General features: G+C 41.9%; 1 protein-coding gene across 1 annotated transcript in view; it reads right to left on the bottom strand.

Annotated features, from left to right (window-relative positions):
- LOC113876051 (zinc finger protein 420-like) overlaps positions 1–10876 on the bottom strand; it is a 14519-nt gene extending 3643 nt beyond the window's left edge. Inside the window, exons 1-5 of the mRNA XM_027514865.1 lie at positions 10826–10876; positions 10141–10224; positions 6405–6531; positions 5817–5909; positions 1–1108 (exon numbers count right to left, since the gene is read on the bottom strand). The exon at positions 1–1108 is cut by the window's left edge and continues 3643 nt beyond it. Of these exons, the coding sequence (XP_027370666.1) occupies positions 1–1108; positions 5817–5909; positions 6405–6531; positions 10141–10155 (1343 nt within the window). The 5' untranslated portion in view covers positions 10156–10224; positions 10826–10876. The remainder of the gene's footprint in view (positions 1109–5816; positions 5910–6404; positions 6532–10140; positions 10225–10825) is intronic.
- Positions 10877–20448: the final 9572 nt, after the last annotated feature.

Here is a 20448-nt window from a genome sequence, read left to right as displayed (position 1 = left end):
AGAAGTGAGTGACAGTTAAATGCTGTGCAACATTCTGTACATTTGAAAGGTTTCCTTCCTGTATGAATTCTCCTATGTCTACTTAGATTGGATGACTTACTAAACACTTTCTCACATATCTTACACTTGTTTTCTTCCTGTGCATTCTGAACAATGTCCTGTTGAGTAAGTTCTGAACAGTGATTAGAAACCTTACCATATTCACTGCAAGTCCTCTCTCCAGTACAAGTACTCTTATCTAGAGAAAAACCTGACATTTGATCAAAGGTATTTCTACATTTATTACTTTTAGAATCCTTGTTTGAAGATTCAGGTCCCTGATGTTTCTTAAGGTTTGAGTCTTCTTCAACTGTATACCTAGTTTCATTGTCGGAACAGCTTCTCAGTCCGCCACAAATACTCTTGTAATTATTGGAGATGTGGCTCTTATTTAAGGTCTGACTCATTTTATTATACATGGAAAGTTGTTGTGTATTAACCATACCACAATATGTATTGAACCATGATGGTTGGATTTCATCTCTTCCATTATCATCAACATTATATATCTTGGAATGGATAGAAAATATCTGTTTGGGGAAGAATAATGACACCCTGCTCATGGATCCCTCAAATTGCTTAGTTTGTGAGTTTTCACACTCATTGTTAAATTGTAGGTGTTCAGACATCCTTGAATGTATGTTTAGTCGAAGCCTACGTTCACAATTGTCTGAATGAGTATTTGCAATAAAGACTAGATTACCTTCCAGATTTTTCACGTTTTCTTTTAGAGAACACGTATGTTTCATAAAAGGATGGAAATCTTTTCTTAAACACTTACACGTCTCGGCTGATGTTGAAGACTGAAGTTGCTGTTTTTCCCAATTTGATTCATGTTGCTCATTTCTTTTTGCAGTTCTGTTAGCATTATGCATAACTGTCTCCATTTCTTTATGTCCATATAAATATACTTTCTGTCTTTCATATACCCTGGTATATTCCCAATCTGTCATTAAATTTAAGTTTCTGAGGTGAAATATTTGATACATTCCTTCGTTTGCTTTTGGGAATAGATCTTCTAACGCTGGATTCTTCGGCATCAAACCCTGGGTGTCTTGTGGAGACACAGCTGAAAGATACCAAATAACAAGTAATTTTACCTGCTATTCTCAGTGAATATCTTTAAAGATTTACAGAAAATTGATGACCATAGCTAGTTTAAAAATAAAATGGAGATGGAAGGATCAAGATGCCAGAGGCTTAGGCAGATGTGGAGCTCATCTCTCTCTCCACAAATGAATGAGAAATGGAACAATTCTCACAGAGCCCAGCTGAAGACTAGCAGAGGCCCTTAGAAATCTGAAAGGACAAGATAGAGTCCTGCTCTGTAGGGTAGGACAAAAGAAAGAAGAAGGAAAAAGAAGAGGAGAGGAAGTGGGTTGGGGCCTGTAACCCTGTGGGGAGATGAAAGTGAGGAGAGGTCTCCATATCCAAAGAAGCCCCTCACTGGGGGAGCTCAGTTTGGACAGGAGAGCCTCATTCTCTGTGGGAAGAGAACATGGCAAACTGTGTGTGGCAGCAAGACAGGGGGAGACCTGCACACAGGGTACTGACCCCAGCCCTGCCCATTCAGCCTTAGAGGCACGTCCGGCAATAAAGACAAGGGCTGGGTGCTGAAATGTGGGGTTTGGAGAGCAGACCCAGGCAAAGGACTCTGGTGTGCTGTGAGGAGACATCCTGAGGGGATGGGAGTGAGGGAAGAGGTCTATAAACAGGATGCTTGTGGAGGAAGTGCGAACCACTATAGAGAGAGTGTCATTGATGAATGATGCCCAGGGAATAAGCCCATTGCATCCCTTGTCCCTTGTGCCTGCCTCTGCTATCCAAGGACTACAAAGAACTCTACACAGCCTGGGGTCTTTTGAGCCCCCAGCCATGTCCTCCCCCATTGACCTCCTCCACAATCAGCAGAATCCTGAGCTCTGGGGCAGCGTCAGGAGAAGACACCTGTGAGTTGGCCACATGCACAGATGGAGCAGAAAGCACAGGTGAACACCAGCAATAAAGAAGAAAAGCTGAAAACTCTCCTTGCAGCAACACGAGCCATAGTCTTACACCCATGACCAGCTTTGTAACCTCAGCCCCTACAGAGCATCTGAACCAACAACCAAGGGCTCTCTCATTCATGGCAGGTATAGCTTTAGTAGCTGTAGACTTTGTGGGCTCCTATACAAGGGGGATGGGCCAGGAAAGAGCCTGAGCTGCTCTGTAGCACCACAGCGGGTCCAGCTCCATGCTGAATGCAATCCCAGGACCTGACTTCATTGAATCTATGCTGCTGGCCTTGTGAAAACAACAGCTGAGAGACACCAGGGCCGTGTGCCATTATGCCCATGGTTTGGTGGGGACCAGAGCAGTGCCAGCACCTCATAACATGAGAGCTTGCAGAACGCATGAGAGACGGCACCAGAGCACACCCTGAGGTGAACATTTCTAGAGGAGTAATACTCAGTGACTTCTCTCCCAGTGGGTGTGCTCCAATCCCACCTACCTGGCACCACAGATCAGAATCACAGCAAAGACTCAGATCTGGGAGCTCTATTCCACCATGCAGGGAGCAGGCACCCCCGGAGAGAGGGCACTAACAACCACAGAACAAGGGGGAAACAGCCCTGAATATCCAGGGCAGGCTCTGGTCACAGCTAACAGCAATCAGAGCACAAATCAAGAGAGGATAAGGGCACAAACCTCTGGACCAACCTCACCCACCAAGGTGCAGATATCAGAAGGAAGATTAACTAGGTGGCTGCACCCTTCAAAACAAAGACCACAAACAGAACGCAGGACAATATGAGATGGCAAAGAAATACCATATAGGGGAAGAAACAAGATAAAACCCTCCAAGGACAACTGAATTAAGAGGTGATAGGCAATCTAATGACTACTTCTTGCTTTTAGTCATCTTAAGTGGAGACACCAAGCACTTTCACAAATCCTAGGTGCCTAGTAATTCTTAAATCCACTTCCTGCCACACATGTTTCTGAGAATGTTCTATTAGATGTTTCAATCTAAGAATCAGAAATGATAGTGACAGAAAACTAGTCAGAAACTGAGGACACATAAGACAGTGTCCGAGGAAGCTGAATACAAATAAGATAAACTTAATTACAGTACTAGTTTTAAGAAATTAAATAAGAAGAGAGACTTTAAAACTATGATTGAAAAAGGGAACTCTACTCATTGCTCTGTGGAGACCTAAATGGGAAGGAAATCAATAGGATGGTAAAGACTAGAGATCGCTTTAAGAAAATTAGAGGTACCAGGAGTATTTCATGCAAAGACGGGAACAATAAAGGACAGAAACGGGATGGACCTAAAAGAAGAAGAAATTAAGAGAAGTTGGCAAGAATATATGGAAGAACTATACAAAAAAGATCTTAATGACCGATATAACCACGATGGTGTGGTCACTCACCTAGTAAGAGACATCCTGGCATCCAAAGTAAAGTCGCCTTAGAAGGCATGACTACCAACAAACCTAGTGCAGGTGATGGAACTCCAGCTGACCTATTTCAAGTCCTAAAAGATGATAATGCTAAAGTTCTGCACTTGATAAGCCGGCAAATTTGGAAAACTCAGCAGTGGCCTCAGGACGGGAAAAGGTCAGTTTTCCTTCCAATCACAAAGAAAGACAATGCCAAAGAATGCTCAAACTACTACACAATTTCCCTCATTTCAAACAATAGCAAAGGCTCAAAATTCTCCAAGTGAGGCTTTAACAGTACGTGAACCGACAGCTTCCAGATGTACAAGCTGGATTTAGAAATGGCAGAGGAATCAGAGATCAAATTGCCAACATCCCTGGGATCATATAAAAACCGAGAGAGTTCTGCACAAACGACGACATCTGCTTTATTGACTATACCACAGCCTTTGATTGTGTGGACAACAAGAAACTGTGGAAAATTCTTAAAGAGATGGGAACACCAGACTACCTTACCTGCCTCCTGAGAAACCTGTATGCATTTCAACAAGGAACAGTGAGAACTGGACACGTGACAACGGACTGATTCCAAATTGGGAAATGTACGTCAAGGCTGTACATTGCCAGCCTGTTCATTTAATTTATATGCACAGTACATATTGTGACATACTGGGATGGATGAAGCACAAATTGGAATCATGATTTCAGGGAGAAATATCCATAATCTCAGATATACAGATGACACTACCCTTAGAGCAGAAAGCGAAGAGGAACTGAGGAGTCTCTTGATGAAACTGAAAGAAGAGCCTGAAAAAGCTGGCTTCAAATTCAACCTTCAAAAATCAAAGATCATGGCACCGGTCAGATCGTTTCAGGGCAAATAGTGGGAGAAAGAGTGGAAACAGTGAGAAACTGTATTTTCTGGGGGTTCCAAAATCACTGCAGATGGTGACTACCGCCATGAAAGTAAAAGACGCTTGCTCCTTGGAAGAAAAGCTATGACCAACCTAGGGAGCATATTAAAAACCAGAAACACTACTTTGCTGACAAAGGTCCATCTAGTCAAAGCTATGGTTTTTCCAGTAGTCATGTATGGATGTGAGAGTTGGACCATGAAGAAAGCTGAGTGCTGAAGAATTGATGCCTTTGAACTGTGGTATTGGAGAAGACTCTTGACAGTCCCTTGGACTGCAAGGAGATCACACCACTCCATCCTAAAGGAAATTAGTTCTCAATATTTATTAGAAGGACATAGTGAAGCTGAAGTTCTGACTTTGGCCACCTGATATGAAGAAATGACCCACTGAGAAAGACCCTGATGCTGGGAAAGATTGAAGATGAGAGGGGACAACAGAGGGTGAGATGGTTGCATGGCATCACTGACTCGATGGACATGAGTTTGAGCAGGCTCTGGGAGTTAGTGATGGACAGGGAAGCCTGGCCTGCTGCACACCATGGATCACAGACTCAGATTCGACTGAGCGACGGAACTGAACTGACTGATATGTATAATTGATTCTCTTTGCTGTACAGGAGGACAAAATTGGAAAACAGCTATATTCCAATTAGAACTTTTAAAAAAGATTTCTTTATATAATTTAAAAATTGTCATAGTTTGAATCAACCATTAATAATGTACTGGAAAATGTGCTAAGATTTTATGTCAATTCATTTTAAAATTCTATGAGGTAATAAAACACAATAAAGTATTTTAACATGTTCGAATTGAGGCAAATACACTAAAGATATTTAGTATGAGATCATATAAGGTAAAGAGAAACTTTCAAGTCAACCTGAGATGTGCATTGTTTCATTTTCACCAGGTTTTGCTTTCTGCAGTGAAAAATTACTTGAATTTGAAATTTACTATAGAAGGTCCTATGTGTCGCTCCCAGTGGATAGGAAATTATAAATCAGAGAACAAAAACCCGTCCCTAGTATTCCTGGAAATTTGGCAGTTTGTCTACCACTCCACTCACACATTTCTGTCTAGAGGTAGAAGGAAACTTTAAAAGGACTGTCATACAGTTACTCAGAAATGGGCAGAGTTTTCCTAGGTCCCCCAAGAAATCAAAGAGCAACAAATGAATGCAGTTTGTCACAAGCCAAAAGGAGACTTTTAGGTCACACTGTGATGGAGAAAAGTAATCACTGGAAATAAATTCATGAATGATTTCAGAGACAGAGAATGGGGCAGGTGATACATTTCTATCACAGTAGCAGAACAAACCCAGGTTTTCGAAAACCATTTCCATTGAAGCAAATCTCCCAACACCACATGATGAAGGATGAGTTCCTCGCTGCTCCTTGGACCTCTCATCTGAGTCATCATCTCCAGCCATTCATACCTACCTGGGTAAATGGCTGTTGCCTCCATTCTCCTTATATTCCTAGGATCCTTCAATAGCTCCAGAAAGGTGACCAGGTCCACCTTAGACACAAGCCCTGATGATCAGAGAAAGGAATATTTGTGTTGTTAGAGATTCATCAGTATCGAATCCAATATGTATTCAGGTGAGACGAGAATGCATTTTCTTCTAGAAAACGATTTCCTGAAATACTTTATTCAAAGCCGCTATACAATACTAACACACACCTAACAATCAGATCCTGAGATTCTGGTCAAGTAGTGCTAAGGCAAAAATAAGTAGTGTCAATGTGAGATTAAGAGAGGGTGCAACTATTTAATACCACAGAACTTACACAATTACCAGTAACCTAGAATGAAGGACGCAGAGTACATCAAGGAAGAAAAACATCACCAGCACAACGATTCATCATGAAGCCTTTCTGTCTAAACTCAGAAATAACGCATTATCCCCTAGAGAGCACAGATCTGAAAATACTGTGGGAAGCAGAAAATTTCAGAAGACATTCTAGAAATGACGGAACAAAAATGCAGTGGGTAGATAAGGGATTCTGGAAGGCAGATATTCTTACCCAAGGAGGCCAGGTTCCTGTAGTTCTCTACCATCACGTCCCTGTACAATTTCCGCTGACTGGGGTCCAGGGATTCCCACTCCTCTTGAGTGAAGTCTATGGCCACATCCTGAAACATTAGCCGTCCCTGAAATAGAAAGTACAGACGCCAATAGGCCGTGGGAAGTCTTCCTAATGTGATCAAAGATGAAAACAGCAAGTTCAGAGACCTGGTCGTGATTTGGTGGGTTGGCTGGTGTTATAAAATATATTTTTTTACACAGTTTTCCTATTTACCCAATTTCTAATATGAAGAACGGAGGATGAGTTATGATCCACAAGCCATTAGAGAAACTATTCTCATCTGAAAGAGCAATTATAAAATAATCAGGGCAACATTAGCATGTTTATTCCGTGATTCAGGAGCAGACCATGGCCATGTTTTAAGGCCATCAGGATGGCAAAAGTCTAACCATGAGGGGTTACTTTTGGAGAAGAGGAATAAGCTTTGTCTACATGTACCATAACTTTAAGTAATGCTTTACCAAAGCATTACCAATTTACCAAAGTAACAAAAGATTTTAAAAATGAATGTAAATCACTTAAAGGCAAAGAAATTCATAATCTCTTCTTGAAAGCTGCATTCTAAGAAAACTTTGTTCTATTAACATAGAGATTAGACTAAATTCCAGTCTGCTACCAGCTTACCAGATAGCAAATAAAAGCTGTTTATTGGTTAACCTTAGAAAAATCTTTTCCATAAATCATGAAGTAGCAGTATTCTTCCAAAGGCATCAGAGTGAAACCGTAGAAGGCATGTTTAAATCTGATTAAACTGCAATTGACAGTGTAGCCTGGTCACTGCTGTGACTTGTAACACTTTAACAGGATAAGTAGAATTATAGTTGACCAGATTTTATTAGGGCATATCAGATCTATATGAACTCCACATAATTTTAGGATATCTATATTGGTAACATCCACCATACAGTATAATCTGAGAAGATTTATCACCCATTCAACAGGACTTTCCATGTAACTTTACATGTCCAATGAACCCAGGTAGTTTAATAGCTCCCTGGGATGTCTCAGGGGCCCTCTGAAGCATTTCAAAATCACCTAGAAGTCAAATCATTTAGGAAGCTTTGTAAACAAATATCAAAAGGGGTTATAACAGTCAGATAAGATCTGAGTAACAGGCAAATTTGGCCTTGGAATACGGAATGAAGCAGGGCAAAGACTAATAGACATTTGCCAAGAAAAGGCACTGGTCATAACAAACACCATCTTCCAACAACACAAGAGAAGACGTTACACATGGACATCACCAGATGGTCAACACCGAAATCAGATTGATTACATTTTTTGCAGCCAAAGATGGAGAAGCTCTATACAGTGAACAAAAACAAGACCAGGAGCTGACTATGCCTCAGATCATGAACTCCTTATTACCAAATTCAGACTTAAATTGAAAGAAGCAGGGGAAACCACTAGACCATTCAGGTATGACATAAATCAAATCCCTTATAATTATAAAGTGGAAGTGAGAAATAGACTTAAGGGCCTAGATTTAATAGAGTGCCTGATGAACTATGGAATGAAGTTCGGGACATTGTACAAGAGACAGGGATCAAGACCATCCCCATGGAAAAGAAATGCAAAAAAGCAAAACGGCTGTCTGGGGAAGCCTTTCAAATAGCTGTGAAAAAAAAGAGAAGTGAAAAGCAAAGGAGAAAAGGACAGTTATATGCATCTGAATGTAGAGTTCCAAAAAATAGGAAGAAGATTAAGAAAGCCTTCCTCAGAGATCAATGCAAAGAAATAGAGGAAAACAACAGAATGGCAAAGACTAGAGATCACTTCAAGAAAATTAGAGATACCAAGGGAACATTTCATGCAAAGATGGGCTCGATAAAGGACAGAAATGGTAAGAACCTAACAGAAGCAGAAGATATTAAGAAGAGATGGCAAGAATACACAGAAGAACTGTACAAAAAAGATCTTCATAACCCAGATGATCACGATGGTGTGATCACTGACCTGGAGCCAGACATCCTGGAATGTGAAGTCAAGTAGGCCTTAGAAAGCATCATTAAGAAAAAAAAAAAAAAGAAAGCATCACTATGAACAAAGCTAGTGGAGGTGATGGAATTCCAGTTGAGTTATTTCAAATCCTGAAAGATGATGCTGTGAAAGTGCTGCACTCAATATGCCAGCACATTTGGAAAACTCAGCAGTGGCCACAGGACTGGAAAAGGTCAGTTTTCACTCCAATCCCAAAGAAAGGCAATGCCAAAGAAGGCTCAAACTACCGCACAATTGCACTCATCTCACACGCTAGTAAAGTAATGCTCAAAATTCTCCAAGCCAGGCTTCAGCAATATATGAACCGTGAACTTCCTGATGTTCAAGCTGGTTTTAGAAAAGGCAGAGGAACCAGAAATCAAACTGCCAAAATCCGCTGGATCATGGAAAAAGCAAGAGAGTTCCAGAAAAACATCTATTTCTGCTTTATTGACTATGCCAAAGCCTTTGACTGTGTGGATCACAATGAACTGTGGAAAATTCTGAAAGAGATGGGAATACCAGACCACCTGACCTGCCTCTTGAGAAATCTGTATGCAGGTCAGGAAGCAACAGTTGGAACTGGACATGGAACAACAGACTGGTTCCAAATAGGAAAAGGAGTTCGTCAAGGCTGTATATTGTCACCCTGTTTATTTAACTTCTATGCAGAGTACATCATGAGAAACGCTGGGCTGGAAGAAGCACAAGCTGGAATCAGGATTGCTGGGAGAAATATCAATAACCTCAGATATGCAGATGACACCACCCTAATGGTAGAAAGTGAAGAGGAACTCAAAAGCCTCTTGATGAAAGTGAAAGTGGAGAGTGAAAAAGTTGGCTTAAAGCTCAACATTCAGAAAACGAAGATCATGCTATCCGGTCCCATCACTTCATGGGAAATAGATGGGGAAACAGTGGAAACAGTGTCAGACTTTATTTTTTGGGCTCCAAAATCACTGCAGATGGTGACTGCAGCCAAGAAATTAAAAGACGCTTACTCCTTGGAAGGAAAGTTATGACCAACTTAGATAGCATATTGAAAAGCAGAGACATTACTTTGCCAACAAAGGTCTGTCTAGTCAAGCCTAATGGATGTGACAGTTGGACTTTGAAGAAGGCTGAGTGCCGAAGCATTGATGCTTTTGAACTGTGGTGTTGGAGAAGACTCTTGAGAGTCCCTTCGACTGCAAGGAGTTCCAACCAGTCCTTTCTGAAGCAGATCAGCCCTGGGATTTCTTTGGAAGGAATGATGCTAAAGCTGAAACTGCAGTACTTTGGCCACTTCATGGGAAGAGTTGACTCATTGGAAAATTCTCTGATGCTGGGAGGGATTGGGGGCACGAGAAGAAGGGGAGGACAGAGGATGAGATGGCTGGATGGCATCACTGACTCGATGGACGTGAGTCTGAGTGAACTCTGGGAGCTGGTGATGGACAGGGAGGTCTGGCGTGCTGCGATTCATGGGCTCGCAAAGAGTCAGACACGACTGAGCAACTGAACTGCACTTCTTTGGCTGGCAATACTGTTTTCTGCCATTCTGATGTGTCAGGAGGACAGTGGGTTCCTTGGGATCATGATTATGGGTAAGTTCAAACAAACCCGTTCAGAAGTTAAGAAGCTTATCAAGTCCAAAGAAACAGCATTTCAGGAAAGAGAAAGAACAAACGAACAAAAGGACTATGCCTCTTACCTCGGAATGAGTCATTTCTGACTCCTTGCTTTCCTCTTCCTCTGGGCTTCCTTCTCACGTAAGATCAGTCTTGGGAAGTGACCCCTGAATGTTGAAAATAGACTGTTCAATACCTAGAAAAACACACCGAGCTCCCTGTCACACAGCCCCACACAGAGGGAGGATCTCAACAGGTACAAAATACAATCCTCTACGGCCACTGACACAGCAGGGATTCTGGAACACAGAATCAAACGAGGTGTTTTTCGTTTTATTCTTTTCTTCAGAACTCGCGGCCCTTCCTGTGAAAACCACACGTTCTAGGCTGACCCTCCCGTTCAAACCTTAGGCGAGACCCAGACCAAACTCCATACAGAATAGAGCCTCCTTCACGTCTTCGTGGATCAGGGACTTAGGGGTTGGGCAATGCCGGACTTTGAGTAGCGGTCTCTACAAGTTAGAAGGCAGAACTGCCAGAGAAGGACGTGGACTCTAGAACGATAATAACAGGAAGCGGACGTGGACCCCAGGGACCCGGCAGCTAAGACAAAGGACTTCAGAACTTCTCACGGCGATGCGAGGACACACACTGGGGACGGGAAAATGGGGACGGTGGTTTGAACGTTCACAGAGACCCCCGAAAGCCACGTGTGAAGGACAACAGGCTGTGGGACACGGAATTGGGTTTTAAACCAACAAAACTCACCAGGACACTCTGTCGCTCATTTAAACGCAATTCCGGGTCTGCAGGATACTGCGCACGCGCGGGCGGAAGATCCGGTACCGAGGGTGGTGAGTGCGCTACGGGGCGGCCAAAGATAGGTGAGGAAAGGGGAGAGGGTGGGACGAGGCCGGAAGCGCAGGTACTTATGGGCGGGGCCAGTGGGGACGGGGCCTTGCCTCCCCTCACCCCCGCCCCTGTCGGTTTTGGGTCTGTTGGTCCTTCTGTCCAGCTGTGCTTCCTTTCTCTGCCTTTTAATGCCTTTAAATCTCTTTGATTTCCTCTAGAGCAGAGCTGCTTCCTGCCTGTTCTAAGTTAGTGTTTCAAAGAACTTAAGGCAAAAGAGAAGAATTTTGAGAGCTGCCTCTATGGAAAGCAGAGACGTTTTCAGCAAGTTGAAAAACGGGGAAAATTCAAAAGCCCTTTGTGGGAGTGTGTGAAGATGGGTGTCTCCTCAGTGACGAAAAGCAGAATGTAACCACTCAAATAATCCGTTGGGAGGAAGCCTCAGTAATTGTAACCAGAGACCTGCTTACCTCAGGGAAGCTGGCTTTTCTCTTAGGAAGTGATTCCAGAAAGAAAGAGGGAGATAGGAATCCACATTGTCGTTTATAACGTAACCACAGAAATGACATACTGTTACTCCTGTCAGAATCTGTTGATATACAGATTACCTCTGTTAATTGTTGCTGCTGCTGCTGAAGCCACCAATTGCCCTGCTTCTTCGAGGACTGAACAAGTTTCCAAGAAGCAGGACTTTTTGTGCTAAAAGTGGGCACGAAACTAGGCAAATGCGACGCGTGGATCACATCGACTGCTCTGCACTTAGCTTCCCAAACACCCTCCCCTACTGTTGGCTTTCTTCCCTAACCTCCTCCTCTTAGCCCAGTCCTTGAAAGGATAATCTGGAGAAGCGCTAACACAAGACAGGAAAAATAGTGAGGGGCCCACAGACCATTGTATCCCAGGAGAGTACACCCTTCTCTTTAAATGTGAGATTAGCAACTTCCCTAGTAGTCCAGTGGTTAAGATGCTGTGCTTCCACTGCAGGTTTTTGGGTTCAATCCCTGCTCGGGGAGTCAAGTCTCAGAGTTGAAGTTTTAATCATTTCTTACACAGAAAGCATTAATCATTACAATATAAAGAAAAATGTTTGTCAAGGTAATTAATTATTTATTAAAGAAAATGTGTTTTGGAGCATCTCCAGCAGGCCAGTGGTTAAGACCCCACCTTCCAATGCAGCATTGTGGTTCCTTCCCTAACCAGGGAACTAAGATCCCACATGTTTTGGGGTGTGAACAAAATGAAAATAAAATATGTTTCTTATGTATCTGTGAGTGGGGACAAATTCTAAGTAGAGGATATTGATACTGATTTTCATGATAAAAGTATCAGTGGGTCAAATGTCACGGTTCCCTGCTGGAACCTCTGGTTCTGAATATGACTTTGGTCACAAAGAACTAGGAGAATATTCTCTAGGGAGTTGGCACTAAGGTGTACCTGCTATTGCAGACTACAGTGGAAATTATGCGGGAATTTCTATCTATCAGACATTGAATCCTAACTATAAACAGGGGGTATTTGCCTGAAGATACTTTTTGAGAAGTTCTATGACATTTCAGACAATGAGGTATGAACATTTCACCTTTGTAAAATGACAGATGGAGAAATTCTTGAAAATCCCTCTCAGGTGCTTTGGCTCCATTTCTCTACTCATAATCTAAATGGAGGCACAGTTCAGTGGTCTCAAGAATAGGAAATAACTCGTTTTTGGTGGAAACACCTCATGGAGACAAACTATACAAGCAGACACATGAAATTCCCTTCCTTTGTCAGACCTCAGTATTTACTACAGGTTCCTTGTGAGTCCCTGTCTGTCTCCAGAGACCAAAGGGAATAGAGCCTTCCTCAAGCATTTCAAGAGTCCCTTTGGAGATGGTTGGTACAAACTTTTAATTGTTTTTTTATTATTAGCAAGTGAGCAATAAAGATTTTCACAAATAATCTCAGTTCTCCAAGCCTGTCTCACATCACAGATACAGGTGAAAAAATAATTGCAGTTCTGAGGGGTCATGAGGTCACAGGATCACAAACCCATATCTAGGGATCTGGCTGCCTCCCTCCGTGTCACAGGAGCAGCCTGACGTGACCAGTACTCTGAACCCAATATCAGGGCTATGTGAGGATATCAAGTGAGTATTTTCTGTTTCAGCTTGTGGGCAAGATTCTGCAAGAAACAGGTGCTTTCGGGAGTCTGGGTTGGTGACCATTCAGGAAAACAAAGTGTTCTGACTCAAAGTAATGCAGTGCCAAAGCAACACTGGAAGGAGGAATAATTCAAAAAATGTAATGGAGCTGTTGAAGAGAGATTAGGTGCGACCAGATGTCAGTTCACAATGCCTCCTAACATATCTTAGTGTAATTCTTTTTGAAAAATATTTATTTATTTGGCTGTACTGGATCTTGGGAGAAGGCAATTGCACCCCACTCCAGTACTCTTGTCTGGAAAATCCCATAGACTGAGGAGCCTGGAGTCTGCAGTCCCTGGGGTCGCTAAGAGTCAGACACGACTGAGCAAATTCACTTTCACTTTTGGCTTTCAAGCATTGGAGAAGGAAATGGCAACCCACTCCAGTGTTCTTGCCTGGAGAAGCCCCGGGACCGGGGAGCCTGGTGGGTTGCCGTCTATGGGGTTACACAGAGTCAGACACGACTGAAGTGACTTAGCAGAAGTAGCAACAGGATCTTCTTGTACTATATGGGATTTAGTTCCCTGATCAGGGATTAAACCTAGGCACCTCCCCAAAGTCCTGACCCCCCACCCCCCACCCCCACCCTCGGCGAAGCTAGCATTGAGAGCCAGGTGTCTTAGTCACTGGACCACCAAGAAAATCACAGTGTAATTTTTGTAACAGTGATTGTTATTTTAGAATCCAAGTGATATGAAACCTAATGTTTAGTATAACTAATGACTGGAATTGCAGAGACGTATTGGAAATCATGGAGTACCTTACAGAAATCATACATTTTGGGGGTTACTATATGTGTGCCAACAGTACCCCCATGAGTAATAAATCTATAGGAATGATATTTATTAGAAACAGTGTATACAGTTGACAATTGTGTGCTTAATCCATCAGACGTCATTTTCTTTAATGTGATATATTAATGTTTCAGATATCTTGACTTCCGCTCAATACTTTTAATGTCACATTAATTAACAGATCAGTTTATGATTTGGAATTCAGTTCAGTTCAGACGCTCAGTCGTGTCTGACTCTTTGCGACCCCATGAATTGCAGCACACCAGGCCTCCCTGTCCATCAGCAACTCCTCGAGTTCATTAAACTCATGTCCATCGAGTCGGTGATGCCATCGAGCCATCTCATCATCTGTTGTCCCCTTGTCCACCTGCCCCCAATCCCTCCAAGTGTCAGAGTCTTTTCCAGTGAGTCAGCTCTTGGCATCAGGTGGCCAAAGTATTGGAGTTTCAGGTTCAAATCCTGCACTCAATGTGCCATCACATTTGGGAATTTCAGCCCTGACTACAGGACTGGAAAATATCAGTTTTGATAGAAATCTCAAAGAAAGGCAATGCCAAAGAATGGTCAAACTGAAGCAGAGTTGTTGCACTCATCTCACATGCTAGTAAAGTAGTGCTCGAAATTGTCCAAGCCAGGCTTCAATAGTATGTGAGCCAAGAACTTCCAGATGTTCAAGCTGGATATAGAAAAGGCAAAGGAACCAAAGATCACATTGACAGCATCTCTTGGATCATAGAAAAAGAGAGTTCCAGAAAAACCTCTAGTTCTGCTTCATTGACTATGTTAAAGCATTTGTGTGGATCTCAAGAAACTGTGGGAAATTCTTCAAGAGATGGGAAAGCCAGAACACCTCAGCAGTCTCCTGAAAAATTAGGATGCAGGTCAAGAAGCAACAGTTAGAGCTGGACATGGAACAGACTGGTTCCACATTTTGAAAGGAGTACATCAAGGCTGTATGTTCTCACATTGCTTATTTAACTTAAATGCAGAGTATTGAGTATTTAAGCTAAATGCGCGGCTGGATGAGGCATAAACTGGAATCAAGATTCCTGGGAGAAATATCAATAACCTTAGATATGCAGATGACACCACCCTTAGGGCAGAAAGTGAAGAGGAACTAAAGAATCTCTTGATGAAAGTGAAACAAGAGAGTGAAAAAGCTGGTTTCAAACACAACATTTAGTATATGAAGATCATGAAACCCAGTCCCATCACTTCATAGAATGGACTTCAGTAGGTGGAGAAACAATGCAAAGAGTGACAGACTTTATTTTCTCGGGCTCCAAAATCACTAGAGATATTGGCTGCAGCCATGAAATTAAAAGGCGCTTGTTTCTTGGAAGAAAAGCCATAACCAACCTAGAGAGCATATTAAAACTTGAAGTCACTATTCTATTAACAAGGGTCTGTATAGTCAGAGTTATGGTGTTTCCAGTAGTCATGTATGGATGTGAGAGTTAGACCATAAAGAAAACTGAGCACTGGAGAATTGATGCTTTTCAACTGTGGTGCTATGAACAATCACATGCTTAGCTGCACGAGTCTGAACAAACCTGTCAGGCAAGCTAGAAAGTCATCAGAGGGGTTTGAATTGAAACATCCTATTTTGCTCAGGAGACTTATTAACTAGACTTCTAAATTGATTTTCTTCAGAGAAAGGTGGTTGGGGATAGCCCCCCGTTAATGTCAGAAGAGTTGGTGAAGGTTGAGAAATAGTAAAACAGACAGATTTTGGTTTTGGGGTAGATGCTCGGGCAGGGCTAGGGGGGCCCCTTGAGTTCTGATTCACCTTTGCATGTCAGATCCTCTCTGCATGACCTTTGTCATGGGTGGTAACTCCCCTGCTGGTTCCTGGCATTTTACCAAGATTTTTAAAAACTTTGAATCACTCGGTATGTACAAAGGTGGGAAGATAGTCACCATATTACTAACTCATTTGTTGAAAAAAAAAAAGGTCATCTTTTCACTACTGCTTTGTAATGCAGTATTTATCCTCCTTCCCACCATTGCACTGAACTTATCAATTCACATCCACCTATTTCTACTTTATTATCAAACTTTCATTTATTGTAACTAAATGGTATGCTTTAATATTGTTTCCTGAATATTTTTACTCTTACCTTATCTTTACCCTGTGTGAACTTAAAAACCATCTTGTGTGGTTTAGAATATAATCATGGTATCTTTACTGATATTACACTCATTTGTTCCTTACCCAGGGATTGAACACTCGTCTCCTGCTTGGCAGGTGGAATGTTTACCATTGAACCATCAGGGCATGACTTTTAAATCCTCATTGGTAGTCCTTTAAGTTTTTTTACTGTTACACATTCAAATATCAGACACTTGTTTTACAGGAAGAAATAGAAATACTTCTTTTTCAGTGGCATCTAAGGTAAATGAAGAATACTTAAGAGTATCAATTCCAGTTGATATGGTACAGAGTTCTTCCTCATTTTCTCATGCAGGATTCTCTGGCTCAGAAGAAGATTATTAGTTCCCGGGATTTGACAGAATGGCCCCCGAGGATTTGGCAATAGGAATGATCTTTTTATTGCAGACTACAGCAGGGATTATGGGGAATTTTTGTCTTGTTTACCATTTTCGCTCCCTTTATTTCGCAGGAGGCAAATGTCGGTCCACAGACTGGATTCTCAAGCACGTGACTCTAGCCAAACTCTTAGTTGTTCATTTGAAAGGAATTCCTGAAACACTGGCAGCTTTGGATGCACACTTGCTTTTCATGTTCCAAGAGTCGGCAGAGATGTGTCCATTGGCACCATCTTCCTCTTGAGTGCCTTTCAGATGATCATTATTCCCAGTGACTTCACGTAGGTAGAGCTTAATAGAAAAGCTCCCAAATATGTGGGCACCTTCAGTATCCTCTGCTGGATCTTCAGCATGATTCTCAGTATTTTGGTTCCATTTTAAATGACTGCCAAGTGGAACGACACAATCAACAGAGAGAATATAGACCATGGCTACTGTTATTTGTGGCGTGCTGCCCCAAGGCCAGAGATGTGAAGCCTTGCACCAAGAACACAGAAGCGGAGCTCAGAATCAAGGACACTTTCAAAACTGACTAAGCCCCTCTGTAGGCTTTTTAAAAGCCCACTGATAGTCATTACCAGGCTTCCCGACTCCCAGTGGGGCAAAGATGCCCACTCCAGTAAGCACCCTATAGTGCCCCAACCAATCACCTAATATCAACCATCCAGCAGCAATTTTGCTTTGAGGCTGTAAAAATTGGCTATTAGCCCATGGAAACTGTCGGCATCCCCTGGTCTGTGCAGATGTGGGCCCGTTGCACTCGCAGTGCCTGCTTTATCTCTGCCCTTTGTTTTTAATAAACTCACTCCTTTCTGAAATGCCCTGTGTCTGGAAATTCTTTTCCAACCCGAACTCAGACTGCCTCAACACTTATGGCTGATTGACAGTATTGCACAGCAGAAAGGAACACAGCACTGTAACAATGTAGAAGGGTGGGATGGGGAGGGAGGTGGCAGGGAGGCTCAGAAGGGAGGGGACACGGGTGTACCTATGGCTCACTCTTGTTCATGTTTGACAGAAAACAACACAATTCTGTAAGGCAATTATCCTTCAATGACAAAATTTTAAAAAGATTAAAAAACTCAAAAACTAAAAATATATACATTCCAAAAAAAAAAAAACCCTTCAATTTTTACAAAAAATTGTAAAACAATTGCCCAGTGGATACAAATCTGCCAGCAAGTGCAGCGGATATGGGGTTGAACCCTGGCCCAGGAATATTCCACATGCTGCAGGGCAACTTAGCCTGTACACCACAACTACTGAGCCTGTGTGCTGCAACTACTGACACTTAGATCCGTGCTTCACAGAAAAAGCCATTGCAATGAGAAGCCCATGCACCACACCTAGAGGAAGCCTGCACACAGCAACAGACAAAAATTTACAAAATGTTTTAAATATCAGGGACAAAAATAACTCAATCAAAAATTGGACCAAGACCTCATATCTCCAAAGAAGACATTTAGATGGGCAAGAGGCAAATGAAAGACACTCAGCGTCAGTAACTATTAAGAAAAGGAAAACAAAACTACAATGAGGATCACCTCATTCTAGTCAGAATAACCATTATCAAAATGCCCACTAAGGATATAATAAAGGCTGAAGAGGCTATGGAGATCAGGGAACCTCCTACATGACTGAAGGAAATGGAAGCTGGTGCAGCCACTAGGGAGGACAGTGTGGCAGTTCCTTAACAAACGCAACCTCCTGACATGTAAGGAAATAAATTCCATGAAAAGTCGACAAAACAGATTAGTTGACAACTCTGTAAATTCGTGGTAAATCTGATATTTACCATGCTGATATTCTCACTTTGGATCTATCATTCCCAAATTCTTTAAATATGCACTAAAACACCTACATTTGCACATTCTATATTAGTTTTCTCACTGCTAATGTATGTACCTTCAGATATTTATATATTGCATTCAATGTATGTCAAAGGCATGAGAAAACAGTTCCTTTAAGCCTAGATGAGAGACATGTGCTGAGAATTTTACATGTGGTAAAATTTTATGAATCTTAGTTCAGAATTTTGCAATCATGTTTTTTAATTGTCCTTCCTGTGACTTTGTTAAATTTATATTTGCTAAAATGATCCCATGGAAAGTCTTAGTTCAACAGAAGAAGAAAGGAAAATTGAAGCTGGTGAGTTTATGAGAGAATTCACAGCAAGCCTTGAGGGACCCTGTGGGAGGTGAAGGCTAGAACCAGGCCCAGACAGTGCCAGTAAGTGGGACTCAGGCTTATAAGTGACCCTGGGTGAAGTGCCCTGGGCTCCGCAGACTGAGGGTCAATCGGTCCCTTCAGACCAAGACGAGCAGGATTCTGGTGAGCTCTGTGAGGGTGTCATTGAAGGGGGACCTGTGAAGTAGAACCTGGGGTTTGGCAAGACTGCTGATCACAGTCTTAACACTTCATTCATTACAATCAATTGAAACACTAGAAACCATTCACTTTTATTAATAACCATGTATTAATTTCACACAAGGTTGAAATTAAACATTTTACAATCCACAGTATGATCCATGATTAAATCAGATTAAAAGTACAGAGAAATATTCATTTTTCTGATAAAAGGATGTGAGGATTATTATGTTTATGACTTACAAAACAAAGCCTAGGAAACATTTAGTAAACAAGAAATACACTAATTACATGCCTTTTCTGGAAAGGGTTTCTAATACATTTCTAGGTTATCACAGAAGCTGTGTTTAGTTCAACATTGTCAAGTAATATACTTCACTTATGCTGATATTATAAAGATAAATCAATATTGTAGTGAACTGTGATTGTGTTCTTACAGTTCAAGTGATATAAGTATTGAAAATTTAGAACCGACTTTTGGAGAAGTTCCCTGGTGGTCCAGTGGCTAAGACTCTGCATTCCCAATGAAGCGGATGTGGATTCAATCCCTGGTCAGGGAACTAGGTCCCACATGCTGCAACTAAGATCTGATGCAGCCAAATAAATAAATATTAAACAAAAAACAATAGAACCAACTTCTTTCTTACTTTAATACATGGAAAGATTTCATGATCACTTATATTATGGCAACCTTCCAGGATACTTCATATGAATAACAAACACCTTCAGTTAGATGTTCATTGTACATTTTACATTATGGTATTGATGAAAGTGAAACAGGAGAGTGAAAAAGTTGGGTTAAAGCTCAACATTCAGAAAATTAATATCAGGGCATCCGGTCCAATCACTTCATGGGAAGTAGACGGGGAAACAGTGGAAACAGTGTTTAACAGACTTTATTTTTGGGGGCTCCAAAATCACTGCAGATGGTGACTGTAGCCATGAAATTAAGACACTTAGTCCTTGGAAGGAAAGTTATGATCAACCTAGACAGCATATTAAAAAGCAGAGACATTACTTTGCCATCAAAGGTACATCTAGTCAAGGCTATGGTTTTTTCAGTGGTCATGTATGGATGTGAGAGTTGGACTGTGAAGAAAGCTGAGCACCGAAGAATTGATGCTTTTGAACTGTGGTGTTGGAGAAGACTCTTGAGAGTCCCTTGGACTGCAAGGAGATCCAACCAGTCCATCCTAAAGGAGATCGGTCCTGGGTGTTCATTGGAAGGACTGATGCTAAAGCTGAAACTCCAATACTTTGGCCACCTCATGTGAAGAGTTGACTCACTGGAAAAGACCCTGATGCTGGAAGGGAGTGGGGGCAGGAGGAGAAGGGGATGACAGAGGATGAGATGGCTGGATGGCATCACCGATTCGATGGACATGAGTTTGGGTAAACTCCGGGTGTTGGTGATGGAAAGGGAAACCTGGCCTGCTGCGGTTCATGGGGTCGCAAAGAGTTGGACACGACTGAGCGACTGAACTGAACTGAAGTGATCCTTCATCTTCTAATGGAAAATAGATAGAAATGGTTGCAACACAACATAAAAAGGCTAATCTTTGAAGCATAAACCATCAAAAACTTTTTTTCATTAACACTAGAAACAAAGCATCAGATCAGTCGCTCAGTCGTATCCGACTCTTTGTGA

The sequence above is a fragment of the Bos indicus x Bos taurus genome, chromosome 18 (assembly GCF_003369695.1).
Source record: "Bos indicus x Bos taurus breed Angus x Brahman F1 hybrid chromosome 18, Bos_hybrid_MaternalHap_v2.0, whole genome shotgun sequence".
Taxonomy (NCBI): domain Eukaryota; kingdom Metazoa; phylum Chordata; class Mammalia; order Artiodactyla; family Bovidae; genus Bos; species Bos indicus x Bos taurus.
The sequence above is the reverse complement of the archived record's forward strand: the minus strand, read 5'-3'. Positions and strand labels throughout refer to the sequence as shown.